The sequence below is a fragment of the Glycine max genome, chromosome 9 (assembly GCF_000004515.6).
Source record: "Glycine max cultivar Williams 82 chromosome 9, Glycine_max_v4.0, whole genome shotgun sequence".
Lineage (NCBI taxonomy): Eukaryota > Viridiplantae > Streptophyta > Magnoliopsida > Fabales > Fabaceae > Glycine > Glycine max.
The window spans coordinates 29,644,594-29,658,965 of NC_038245.2; the positions used below are offsets into that span (position 1 = coordinate 29,644,594).

The 14,372-nt window shown below is 34.0% G+C and overlaps 1 protein-coding gene across 1 annotated transcript; it reads right to left on the minus strand.

The window, feature by feature from the left end:
* Positions 1-3,632: 3,632 nt before the first annotated feature.
* Positions 3,633-5,999, minus strand: LOC100527442 (uncharacterized). Its single transcript, NM_001249222.2, is given in 3 exon segments — positions 3,633-4,095; positions 5,611-5,686; positions 5,816-5,999. Coding segments are annotated over 3 exon segments (444 nt in total). The 5' UTR covers positions 5,891-5,999; the 3' UTR covers positions 3,633-3,802.
* Positions 6,000-14,372: the final 8,373 nt, after the last annotated feature.

Here is a 14,372-nt window from a genome sequence, read left to right on the forward strand (position 1 = left end):
TCATTCAATGTTCTTTGTTCTTCATCTGGTTAGTATTTATTTTAAGTATTTGAGTACAATCTATGCACCCTTAGGGGTCCTCTTTGTTGATTTGTACATCTTCATCTCATTCTTCTACCATATGTAATCTTTTTTCTTTTGGTAAAGTGAGTTTTGACTGATCATTTATGTCACCATCCATCTTTTAATGAGTTTGAAAGTTAATAAGTGAAACCAAGATAAAATCAACATGCAATTGAGTTCTTATCCGTAAAAGTCTCTTGAATCCGTCCAAGATCCAACGCCTTAACAGCTTCTTTCACTTTGTTGGTTATATGAACCTTTCAAAAGTTTAAAATCAACCCAATGCATAACTTTCTCGCTTTTAAAGAACTACGTAGGTTTGAGTTCCTCATCGCACTTGAGGATATGTAGGAGTAAGGGCAACGCTCTTGTCGACCCCAATAAAAATATAAAGATAAAAAAGGGAAAAATAAATAAATATTGAAGTCATGATTTTGCACACTCGATTAAAGGCTATCATCCCTTGTGATGGACACGTGGGGTGCTAATACCTTCCCCGCGTGTAAAAGACTCCCAAACCCTTATTCTTAAAATTTGCAGACCCCTTTTTGGTTTTTCTAACGTTTTCCTTAAATAAACGTTGGTGGCGAATCCCGCGCGTTTTCTCTTTTGGAAGATGCACCCTTGAGTCTCGCCTCGCCTTCCCGCCGAAGGGTAGGTTGTGACAACCATAAAAACCAGATATGGAAAAATGTGGCATTTTCACATTAATCACAATAGTGCAATTAATGATGATCAAACATGTGAATCTCAAGTTAGATACTAAGTAGGTCTGTGGGCAACATGGATTTGTCTTATAATATGTAAGGCTAATTATCATAAGGGGAATTAAGAAACTAAATAACAACAATTACAACAAACAACATATCAGGACTCATCATGGTTAGGTAATTCAACTTCCTAATCAACCTCCAATATCTCCCAGTAAAAGATTAACATTTGGGTAAATAGAAGGGTCAACTAGCTTACAATCCAACATACCAGTCTCATCCAAAATACCCATTTCATTTTAGATATAACAATGCTTGCCTTTGGCTGAGCTACCTTAATTCGAAGAAAATACTACAATCATCCTAGATCCTTTGTTAAAAACGAAAAACTAAGTGGTGTTTGAAGCCTTCAATAATAACAACATCATCAACATAAACAACTAAATAAATACAATGGTTAGATGAACATTGTGATTTGTAGAACACATAGTTGTCTACTTCACTATGAGCCATACGAAACTCCAAATAACTATACTAAATCTCCCTCCCAAACCAAGCATAGAGTAACAACAATTGATGGCATGGTCAAAATGCTTACAATATGTGTGTCGAAGATGTTTCCCTTCACATCTTCCTCGACCACCATGACCAAGTCCTTCATAACCATGGCTTGCGAAGAAAGAACCTAAAGTTAAGGATTCGGCACCTATCTATGAACCAATTGTCAGTGTTGCCTCTAGAGCAGGAACCCTAAGTAGACAATCAATAAGATTCTCTGCCAAACTGAATACTAGAGGCTATCAAGATTTGGTTCGGCAGCGTGTGGTGTGGATGTCACACAAACCTGAGTGTTATTTTGGACACCCAATAACCACCCACAACTATCAAGGACAGAAGAGGCCAAAAAACCACAAGGTGGATTGAACAACAGAAAAATTTCCTTGGAATGGGAGGTAGTCTCCCAGGCCAAATATATATAGAAAGAAGTTGTACAAAGGGTTTATGATAATTAGGGAAACACTATTACAAGGTCGACAAAGCATTCAACTTAATTGGCCCAATTCTGTACAACAAATAAAATGAAACAATTACAATGAGGTCAATCAAATATTCTAGTGCAATTTCATCCTACATTTATTCCTTTATAGTGAATTCTAAGAACCCACACAAATTTTTTACTTAAATAAAACCCTCCACAAGGCAAAACAAATATCCACAAATTGGAAAATCAAGCACTCGAAGAATTCATTACTTCAACAAATATCCATAAATCTTTTACTCAATGGCTCATACTCAGATCATATTACTATCACTATCTTCTTATATAGCATTCTGGAAGATTTAATCAATTTGAAGCAGTATTCATCATCTAGATGTAGATTTGGATCTGAATAGAATATAACTCTGAGGTTAACTTTGATTTTTAAACTAAATAGGGAGATCCCAGACTGGAGCATGATGAGCAAGTTACTTCGTCATCTCATAGATTGCTTTTATGTTATTTTGAAGCACTTGCACTAGAATTATATGTTGCATTCAGAATTTCTCAAACTAATAAACACCATTGAAATTGGCTCATTGGGATATGTTTCCTTCCAAATAAATATATCCAAGCCTTAGGCTTATGTTATTTTTAGTGTGGAAACAGATTGATTCATACTAACTATTTTATATGTTGTTGCATGTTAAGCATAAAATATTAACAGAAAAAATGAAGTGGAAGAACAATAAAGGGACCCCATTGACATTAACAACAACAGGCATAACGCATATATTAAATTTACATGGTCACAGCTAATGATAAATGAAGTGGAAGAACAATATGTTCAAACTGAGCACAGACTTTGCAAAGGTTGATACAGTACCTGACGTGGAAGAAGGCACCCTTAATCAGCTGTAGTGCATAATGTGCAAAAGGGATTACGACACCCGAGTCAAAATTAATTCTTTACATGTTTCCTATAAGCACCACAACAAAAATAACATGTTTTTGACTGCATAACTACTTACAATGACTCAATATAAATAGAAATGCTAGAGCTTCAATAACTTAATCTTATAGTAACATTTAGTGCATATGCACATCTCATGAACCTACAAAGTTAGAGGCGAATCGAAAACTAGAGAGTGACACAAACCTATGTTTCACAATGTTGACAGTAGACAACGACGACACCAAACTTCAAAGTCGAAACACTACCACCACAACAAGAGGTGGCGCGGAAAACACATACCACGGCCGATCAATGACAGAGATAGTCAGCTTAGTGAAGGCACACTATCATGCACGCGCATTCGACGACGGTGTATCTAGAAAACGTCTTTGAAGTCTCATTTCTATGACTGTTATCTTTGACCCGTCGTCGTTTGCATCATTTGAAGATGGTGTTTGTAAAAACTGTCTTCGTCTTCAAAAGACCATATTACAAAAATGCCACCGGTTCGATATACTACGACACTGCCAATGGACCGACGTCGTAAGTGCATTGTTAAAACATGTGTAAGCAAGGGAGAAAAAAATAAAAAAATAAAAAAATATCAGCCATCAATATTAAAAGAAGTTAATCTAACGGTGTAGAAGAAGTCACCCACGATGGGAAACTTTATGGCCTTACGGACCCACGCTAGCTCCATCAATAAACTAAATCAGAAAGACATGATCTTATGTCGAGAAAGTTAATGCTTGAAACTATGTTTTTCTCTTTTTTAAAACAAATTATTAATGCAAAGTATTCATTCATCGATTTTGCTATAACTAATTTCTTGTTGAAAAATTATACTTTTCTTTGGAACATAAGGGTAAAACGTAAAAAAAAAAAAAAAAAAACAAAGCTATGGATTCTTGAACACTCACAAATTACAACACTTTATCAATACCTCATATTTATGTTTTTTTTTTCTTTTATCATCCACTGTAGTAATCACTTATCTCTTGTCTCATCTAATATATATCTCACAACATGTAAACACTCAAGAGGAATTCAGAATCATTTTCCAAGAAAAGCATTACAGCATCACCAACAGTTGCTTTACATGATTGAACATGCATGTGGGTTATCATCATCAAAGGCCCTCATAAGCTTCATCTCTGGAGACTTAGGGTCACCCATTGCATCTGGGACATTTCTGACGAAACCAGAAGGTGCCTTGATGTCATATGCCCCTTTCACATAAGGAAATGCCACCAAATCGTAGGGAACAAATGGCCAAAGGTCAGCGGTCTTTCCTGTGTTCCTCACTTCTTCCAGAACCTCCTCTGAATCCACATAACCAGTCACACTTACCCTCTGTAGCTTTCGGTTCACATCATATGATTCCACTCCTGAAACGATTCATTTTTAGTAATTCAATATATGAAGAGTTTAATTATCAAGGGGTCTAGTTTAGTTGATCAGAGAGAGTGTGTAAGTTATTGTAAACTTTCTTTATTTGATTCTCATAAATAAATAAAAATGAAGTGTTTAATTTTGATATAATTTTAAGATTTTTATACCATCAATACTTTCATTATTTAAGAGTGAAACTACATAACATTGCGTTATTAAAATGATGAGTATATTCTTTTTTACAGTACATTGTAATTAAATTCCAAAATGAATTGACCATCTCGTTTTGTATATAGCTACAACAGTTGTTTTATCATATGAAGAGTTTTTGTTTTAAAAAAAAAATTAAGTAATATCAGAGGCATATTTAAAACCACACAAATGTTTCTCCTTTTTTCTTTATCTTCTTCTTTCGTTTGTCTATGTTATTTTAAGTTTACATAAATCAGAGTATTGCTGCCCACAGTTTTGGTATCGCGCAACTTTCAGAAATTTACAGATTTGCCTAAAGCTGACTTTAATTATTAGGTCCTTCTTGCATCTTCTATTGATTTTGGGTTAAGCATGATAAATTTAGTTCAATATAGTTATATTTTTCAATCACTTTAATGTTTTTTTGGCCAATCCATAACTTAAAAAATTTGAATAGTGATGGATTTGGAAGTTTCATAGAAGAAGATCCATAGCTTGTTTGACTATAGAATAAATACAAAAAATGAAAGAAAGTGTACATGTATGAGTAAGATCTCAAGCAATTACCTACCACCTCTAATTAGTATATATATCTATCTTAGGATGCTTTTCATGACGAAACAGGTTTGACCTTTGTATTAATTACTAGTCTAGCGTTCTTGCATGTGCTTGTATAATTGTATTAGTAGTGAATGTTATAAGTTATTAATGTATTTGACTTGACATTTATAGGGTTCGAATAATAGTTAAGTTTCATTTAATTGCAGTTCTACTAGACAAGATGTCTAGTTTGATTGAATTGGAAGAAAAAACAATGGCCAAAAAATTGATGGCCTAATGGTTGATTATTGTCATTTTTTTTTTCAAGAGGGGAAAACAATAACACTATTATTCTGCTTCCTTTGGGTAAGGTGCAATTTGGACTAAAAATGAATATAATGAGAAATTTTATTTATATAATTAATTAAATAAAAAAAAATTCCTAAAAGGAAAAAGAAAAGAGAGAAGTGTATGATAAAGTGATCATAATGTGATAAAGAAAAATCAAAATAAAACTAATAAGGTAGAAAAGAATTGGGTATAACTTGTTTAAGATTATAACAATTAACAAGTTGCTTTAATTTTAACTGCAGGGTGTATAAGAAATTGGGTCTTAATATATGGTATAGTGATACTAGATTTGCTCACAGTTCACTAAGGTCTTTCAGGGATGGACTGAACAGGTTTCTCAAATGCCAGTAAAACACAAACACAAATAAGTGCTACTGAAAAGACAATAGAAAGAGATAATATGTCAAGAGAGATTTATATATATGAACCTTCCAAGTCCTTCACTGCATTTTTAACCTTTCTTTCACAACCTTCACAATCCATTTTCACCCTGACATTAACTGTCTATATCATACACAAACAAAATCGACATCTTGATTAGATTAGATAAATAGTAAAAGTCTGAAGAGTATAGATTAAAAAAGAGACACACAAATAGCAAGATAGATGCTATAGGAAATGAAGATTAATTACCTTCTTGGGCACAAGTTTCTCCTTTGGTTTGGTACAAGCAGTGAACCATTCTTGAAGATTATCTAGAAACCCCATTTGTGTAAGCTAGCAAAATGCGCCAAGAAAATTTATAAATGTTCCTTGGAAAGAGAGAACTTCGATATGAAACTTAATTGGTTATGATCCTCAAGTTGTACTTGGTCATAATGATTTGGTCCAACCATGAGACATATATATAGCAGTCACATTGCACTATCTTCGATTTTTCGATCTTCAATTTTGTTAGTAATTTATTGTTACTTGCACATCAATCCATTGATACGTAGTAGGCTCTCATCGTCAGGTACTTAATTATTGGGAAACATCATATCATATATTATTTCAAAAGGATTGACTTGACTTCATAGTTTTGGTGGTTGTTACTTGATCGTGATAGTTATTTTGGCGATAGATATTTATTTTTAAAAATTATCTAACAACTTTGAACGCGTATTAATTTAAAATTTCAGTAAAGATTGTAAACAAAAATTAATTAAATAAATTAATATATTTTTATTTTATTTTTGTTCAGCATGAGGCTAAAGAAAGGAACATCCAAGGTAAGTCCCCCATGTTTATTTTGTTTTCCTATTTAATAATATGTTTTGGTGTATGTGCTGCAAATGATAGGTGACCGAGGGTTGGGGTGTCAATAGATGAGATTGCAGTTTTCATTGTGATGTTTTAGTATGCCATTTTTTGTTTAAAAAAGGAACACTCAAGGTAGAATTCAGAACTTTGAGTAGTCTTCCGCAAAACAAATTTTAATTTTTATTAGAAATATAATTTTTATTTTACGACGGTTCTTTTGAAACCGCCTTAAAAAATGAAACGGTGACATTTTTGTAATTATTGTAATGAAAAATGCTTTTTACAACATACATTCTAAGACGATTACTGAAAGCCGCCTTAGAATGTTATGTCTAATAAAATTCCGCTAAAAAAATCAAAATCCCTATAACCAGCGAGAAGTAGCCTTGACTCAATTAACCTCAACATCTCTGAAACTTTCACGGCTAGCCTCCGTGCAGTGAAAATGAATATCCTCAACTCAACCCAAGGCCAAATGCCTCAACTCAACCCTCTCACTTTCACGCTCTCATACTCACTCATTCGTTCACTCACTCTCTCTAGGGTTTTTTGGAATTAGAAAACAAAATAGGGTTTTCGTGGCAATCTTCGACAGAGCGTTCATGGCGGGGCGGCTAAGAGCGCAACAAAGAAGAAACCCACTCCATCCAGTGGAGCTGCTGCGAAAGTTGCAGTGAAGAAGACAATCGCGCCTAGGACCACCAACTCCGGCATACAGAAGGTGGTTCTGGTGTCTTTCGAGCTCAGAGACTTCCTCGACGCTCCACAAGTGTCCCGATTCGAAGCCGTCAAGAAAGTCTAGGCCTACATCAAGCTGCAGAATCTTCAGGTCTTGTTTCCGTTTTCGCACAATGTTTTGTCTCTCTTTGAAATCTTTGCATTTTCACTAGGAAAAATGTTGATTCTAACATGGTATCAAAGCGATACCACCTACCTTGATTTTTTTTCTGCTGCTTTGTTTGTTTGATTTTTTCTTTTCTCTTCTCCATTTTCTTTTATACTATCATTTTCCTGTGAAAATTCCAACAAATTGAGCAACCCTTTTCTTTTTCTCAAGAAAGCCTTTGCTCTGTTATTCCCTTTTTATTTGAATTGGATTTGGTGAAGATATTCTTGCCAGTCTTGAACGTGTCCTAAAAGCATTTCTTGGTTTGCTTGAGAGCGGTGTTTTCGATTTTCTTTTGTGAGAGTGACTTTTTCAGTGGTGTAGGTCGTTGCTCTTGGCAACGAGATACAGTTTGAAGTTGAGTGTTGTTCTTTGCTTATTGTTTTACTAGATTAGCGAGCACATGTTAATTGTGATGATGATTTTTTTTCATGAATGATGATGATTGTGGGTTTTACAGTGTGTGCTGCTTCAAATTTATGGACTGGGATTAGAAAATTGAATTTATGTGGCTTGGCTACACTTTGAATTTGAAGGTCTTGTATTCTGGTTTGATGAGCTGAAAAATTATGCTCACATGTGTTTGTGAAAATTTCTCAATGAAGACAAATTGGAGTTTGGATTTCAAGAAGTTCTTAGGTGGTTCAATGGTTCATTTGGATCTAAGTGGATGGATCTTGCGTTACAAAAAAGGGGTGGGTGAGTTTAATGAAGTGTGGGATATGAAGAGAAGGAAGTAAAAAAGTCATAAACTCCTGACAAAATTCTTGTAAATCTGAAACCCAAATCAAAATATCATTATCTACTTTTTTCCACTTCTCCAAGAGAACCTTTCCCTTGGGAGCTTGAGTTTTGATCCTCCTTATGCAAAATGAAGCTCTTTTCTCCTTTTTCTTGTTATATTTGGCTAACCCTTGGTGTGGTAAGCACTTCTCCTCCCTTTTTTATGTTCCATTTTGTTTTCTTATAGAGCACTCATAGGGGGTTCCAAGGAAAAGACTTAGTTTTTGGGTTTAGATATGACTTTGGGTAGATTTTGGGTATGGATAATGCCCTTGTAGTGTGAAGTGCTAGTGGAGTTGAGGAAAACTTCCTCCTTGGACCCAAAGTTCCTTCCTTTTCTTCTTCCTTTTCACAAAGTCATCTTTTGAGTTTGAATAGGTAAGGGGAGCTTTACTTTTTCCTATGCTAGATTGTTTTAGAATTTGTTTATATGTTGCTTCAAAATGAACCATGTTGTTTGAAAATGGAAGTTTGAGCATTTAGGGTTTTTGAGTTTTGAAATTGGGTTTTTGATTATTTAATTAATGTTGATGAAATGTTCTTATTTCTAAAGGATTTTGATGTTATTTTTTGTATTGGTATTGATAGAAAATGGTTTGGGTTTGTTTCCGAATGATTTAGAAGCCATGATAGACAATTCTACATAGTTTCAAGATTTTGCAGAATTCGCGTCCAATGACTAAAGTTGCATCCAATGACCAGATTTGCATCCAATGAGTAGTTTTGAGTCTAGTGACCAGTTTTGAGTCCAGGAAACTAGTTTTGATGGGGATGTGATTAATGTTCTTTTTCCTTATGTAATTTGTTTGTTTTGAGATCTTAATGAATTAGTGATTATATGAGATATGGTTGAGATGATGTTGTTTTATGATTAGAGTTGACTATATATTGAGATCACTAGATTTACATTCAATGAGTTTTTGGTGAGGTGTTTGCTAGAATTCAAGGTGTTAGAATGTCTTGCTATGCTTATTGAATTATAGGTGGGTTCATGAGTGTGATGAACATATGAAGGGTAAATTTATGATATTATAACCTCTTTTAGTTTTGATATTGGCAAATGAATTTGTGATGACGTATGATATTGATTTGAATGATCATAACATGCATGCTTTGATGAATGACATTTCATGTGAGCAGGCATGTAAGTTGGGGGTGCTGAGAAGGCCATCAACCTAGTGTTGAAGGTTGTCAATGGTGGCTAATGGTGAAAGGGCCTATGGGTGAGTGAGTTCCTAAATAAGTTAAGTTAAGGTTATTGCAAGCCTTATTGGAGGTAAGCAATTACCCACGCTCATTCATTTTTCAATAAAACCACACTTTCTCTATAAAGTTAATTTAAGTCTCACTGAATAGTCAATGTGTGATTATGCTAAGGGACATACTTGAATTAATTGCTTAACGTGAAATCTTATAAGAGTAAAGAGTTAGTATGTCATCAAATGATAGTTAGACATTTACATTAATAATTGTGACTTGAGAATGATGTGTTGCTTGATAAGTTGTGGAAATGTTTTGATATTGATGATAGATGGACTAATGATGATAGTGTATGATAATTGAATCTTGATGCAATGGTTGATGAACTGATGATCATTATGACATGCTCTGTCATGTGGATACTAAGACTTATGCTTGTTGCATGATTCTTACTTGTTATGTTTTCTATGTGATGATAGTAGGTCACACTTTAATGATTTAAGTTTTATACCATTTTAGTATTCTTTTATTTTGTAAGCTTACCCTTGTGTTTTTGTAGTATGGTTTGTGCTTGTGATGATCCTGTATTGGATATATGTGGGGAGCAAATGACTACAAGGTTGCCCCGTGTATTTGGAGACTTCGTGGATATGCATGCATATCGGGATGTAAAGATGTACTTTTGTCTCTCGTTTCTTAGCATCTTGTATAGTGTTGACTGGTTTAGAGTTTAGGAAGTTTACCTTTATAAAGTTGTATATATGTTTTGAGGAGTTATGAGTCTCTTTAATGATATATATGTGTATGTTATGATGGAGTTCCATAGGGCACATAGTTATTTAGTTGAACTATTATATCACATGATGTTTTACCTTTGTATCATGTGTCTTAGCTTTGGCCTTTGAAATGAGAAAAGTTTACAAGTATTTTCATAATCGAATTAATTATAGAGTTTTAAATGAATTAAATAAAGTCTTCTACTTGATATAGTTTCTAGTTTCATGTAACAGCGACGAATCATTATAGGGGGACCATGAAGACAATAACAACGAGCAATGGTGTGATTGGCCTTGCCACAATAGTCACACATAAGTTTGGGTTTGTCATAGTGGTCTTGGTTTGGTTTCACCACTGGCTTCCAAGAACAACCATGATCACGACTCTAAGATGCCAAGGCAATGTAGTCAATTGATGCAGAAGATACTTAAACAGAAGCAGGATGTTTGGCTTGAATATGTAGCAAAGTAGACCAGATAGGGTTCAAAGTGGGAATGGTGGGAGAAACCAAAATTTGATCTCGAGCCAAGGAGTACTCCATAGATAACCCATTCGATGCCAATGACATGAGAAAGATTCCAAGTTGTTCAAGTTCCTGAGCATGAGTTGAATCCGAGGGAAATAATTCATTGAAATCATGGAGAAGACCATGAATTTTGCCTAAGTAGTCACCCATGGAGCCATCAAGTTGTCAATGAATTTTGTACACTATGATAGTGTACAAAATCTTAGTCTGTTGCCATGCTGCCTTACATGTTTCATGAGCACGAAAACTGACTTATGGCAAAGGTTAATAGTGGTTTTAACGATGCTACATAGTTAGGTATCAATCCTTATCCACAAAGGACAATTGACCTTAGGAATAGAAGTACCTATGTGCGTGAGATAGTGGTCTTCATAACCTTGGCCGTAGAGCCAAAGTTTGATGTCAAAAGGCCAAGAATTAGGGGTTTTCACGGTGCAGTTTGGTTTGGTTTTTAGACTAAAAGTCTTCCGAACCAAACATATTTTAGTTAAAGATTATTATTTTCAATTCTATTTAACATTGATATAAAATGATATTACCAACTCTTTTTGTAACATAATACTAATTTGTGCATTACTTGATATTTAATGTTATTTTTTAACAATGTTACTACATCCTTTTTTAACCTATGAAAGTATAATATGCATCTTTATTATAAAGAAAAGGAAAACTAATAAATTATTTAATAATTATTATTCATTATCACAATAAAAATCAATGTAATTCTAATATGCAATTTGTTCAGTTTGGTTCAATTTTTTATAACAAGATCCGAAAATTGAACCAAACCGCAAAAAGTATGCAATTTTTAGATTTTTGGGTTTTGTGGTTTTCATCTTTTTGGATCGGTTTGACAGTTAACAAACGATTTGATTTGGTTTTGAACAACCCTACCAAGAATTATAGTTGTTGCCATCCAACTTGTCAAAGGAAAAAGGGGTAGTAGCATAGTTAATAAAGATGGAAGATTCAACCTTTATGGGTTGAGAGGAAGCCATGAATTAGTCAAGATGGGAGAGAAATAGTGTTGTTTGAAGAAGAGAGGGAAAACATGTGTCCTAAAACAACGAAATAGGGCCAAAAATGGAACCAGCAGTTTTCGACGAGTTCAATGGTGTCGAAGATGCTATTAGACGCGTCGTCATGCACAATGAAGGCAGCCGGTGAAAAGGGGCCAAATATACTGGAAAAAGGCATGTGGCTAGGAGTTTGGCCACGAAACCTAGACCATTAGACAAATTAGAGGAAGACGCTCCCAGATCTGGAATTTTCGTGGGAAAACTCGCCAAAAATAAATTTTGGCGCCAGTTAATGATCATTGGAGGTTGCCAGAAGGGACAGAGAGCACACTGAAAAACAAATACCTTAGGCTCTAGATACCATGTTGTTTTGGAGGAAAATAACATTTAATTGATTCTCATTTATTCACTAATATATATAGTACAAAAACATAAATGGGCTTAAGGCCCAATAAGTACCAAATAGAAACTAGAACCCACAAACTCTAACAATTTAGGCTCTTCGGAGGTTTTCTTTTTCATTTTTAGTTTCGAAAATTTCAACGATCAAAACTATTTTTGATTTTGAGTTTAGGGTTCAATTTTATTTTTTTTTAGTTTTAAAAAAAGATGTTGCAAATTGAAGATAGATAAAATGAGTCCTTATTTTATCTTATCTCACTCCAATATGAAATAATGATGGTGACATGGGTAACAGTGATGGTGGCAACAATAGAATGATGGTAACAACAATGCTAGTGGCGTTGGTGGTGATAGTAGTGATAGAATGATGGTGATGAAAATGGAGTGGTGGTGATGGTGGGGCAACAGTAATGGTGGTAGCAGCGACGATAATAGTAATGGTGGGATGGATGGAATAATGTCAATGAAGGCAATGGAGGTGGTGGCAACAGACTGGCGGCATAGTTGGTAGTGACGACAACAATAGTGGGGGGTGGAATAGTGTTAGCCAAGGCAATGGAGGTGGTGGTGGCGATAATAACATTAAAATGATGATGGTAGTGACAATAATGACAATGGTGAGAATGAAATAGTGTAGCAAAGGTGGTTAAATGATGGTGGTGATGACGACGGTAATAGTAGTAGTGGAATAGTGATAGTGACATCAACGATGATAGTGATAGTGGAATAGTGTTAGCGAAATTGGTGGAGGTGGTAGCGATAGTTGCATTGGATGGTGGTTGTGGAGGTGGTAGTGTCATGGTGGCAGTGGAATGGTGATGATGATCAGAATGTTTTTTAAAACTAAAATTCAAATTCCCAAAACATTTTTTCTTTGTTTTGAAAATAAATGTAATTTTTCAAAAAATTGATTTAAAAATCATTTCAATCCGATTTTTGTCAAATGCATTAGTTTCTTAAATATTGTATTTAAATTTTTTATACCAAGTTGTTGAAATTCTAAACTTTAAAATTAACATACATACTTTTTGAAACTGGAAATAGTTGAAGTTAAATTAGTAATTATAAAATATTATTATTAATTATAAATAAATAAAATATGATTCATACATCAAATATTTTTAAACTAAATATATAAAATTGTTTATATATTACATACAAATTAAAAAAATTAGTTCGCTTCTCACCAAAATAATTCACCCCGCACATCACACCGGATACACACACTAACAATATATAGGAATATAGGAATCAATTTTCAATAATGAGTATCAATATAAGATGCGCAGCATAGTGGATGTTCAATAAAGAGACTTAATTGCGGAATGAAATTAGAACCACAGTGATGGGAATTGCTGAACTGCTTTGCCGCACAATATACGAAGGTTTTTGAAAATATGTCAAACCCTCTCTATTGCATACGTTTCACTTTGGATATTGAAAACATGTCAAACCATTAACTCAATTTGAAAACCAATAAAATAATTTGTTAAAAAAATTATTTTCCTTTTTATATACGTTTGAATATATAATTCAAAAGATCTTCCATTTCTGCTACAAAGCTTCACATATCATTCCTAGGCAGTATTTAGCAGCAAGTGGATATTCAGAAACTGCATCAGTAATAACACACGTTAATATAATATATAACTTCTATACTAAGTAGCATAGAAATAAAATTGGAAACTGCAGCAATGTTACAACAAGCTCGAAACTGAATGCACACAAAAGGCTGAATATGAGAATTTTCTAGAAGGTTCTAGTACTAGTAGAACTAGCACGATTAATCTCCAATCAAAAACAAATTTTATGAAGATATAAGGTTGGTCCAGTGAAAGGGTGAAGGGATAGGAAAGAAGTCACATGTTTGAATCCCTCCAACTGATATTTTTAAAAAAATTTAACAAATTAACATTTATCTATAAAAAAACAAACAAATTTTATGCATTTAAGGTGCTAAGTCTACGAGAAAAATAGAAGAGATGAGCTTTATATAGTTTTTAATCTGTTACCAGTCAACATATCACACATGAATATATAATGTACCTTAGATAAAACAAAATCTTTAACTTTAAAGAAGACCTACACTTCTAAAGAAACCAAGAGGAAAAGGATGGATATACTATGAATCCTCCAAGATACCAGAACCAAAATTGGGAGCATTATATAGAAAATATAAATGCTAGTTTGTAGACCCTAATTCTCCCAAAAATAAATACAAGAATCAACCATCACCTAGTTTCTATACTTGCACTTATGCAACTAATGCTTCGGCAAACCCCAGCAGCAACAGATAAATGCACTGCAATCATTTACCCACTGATGGAATATTTATAAACAACTCATTCAAAAGAA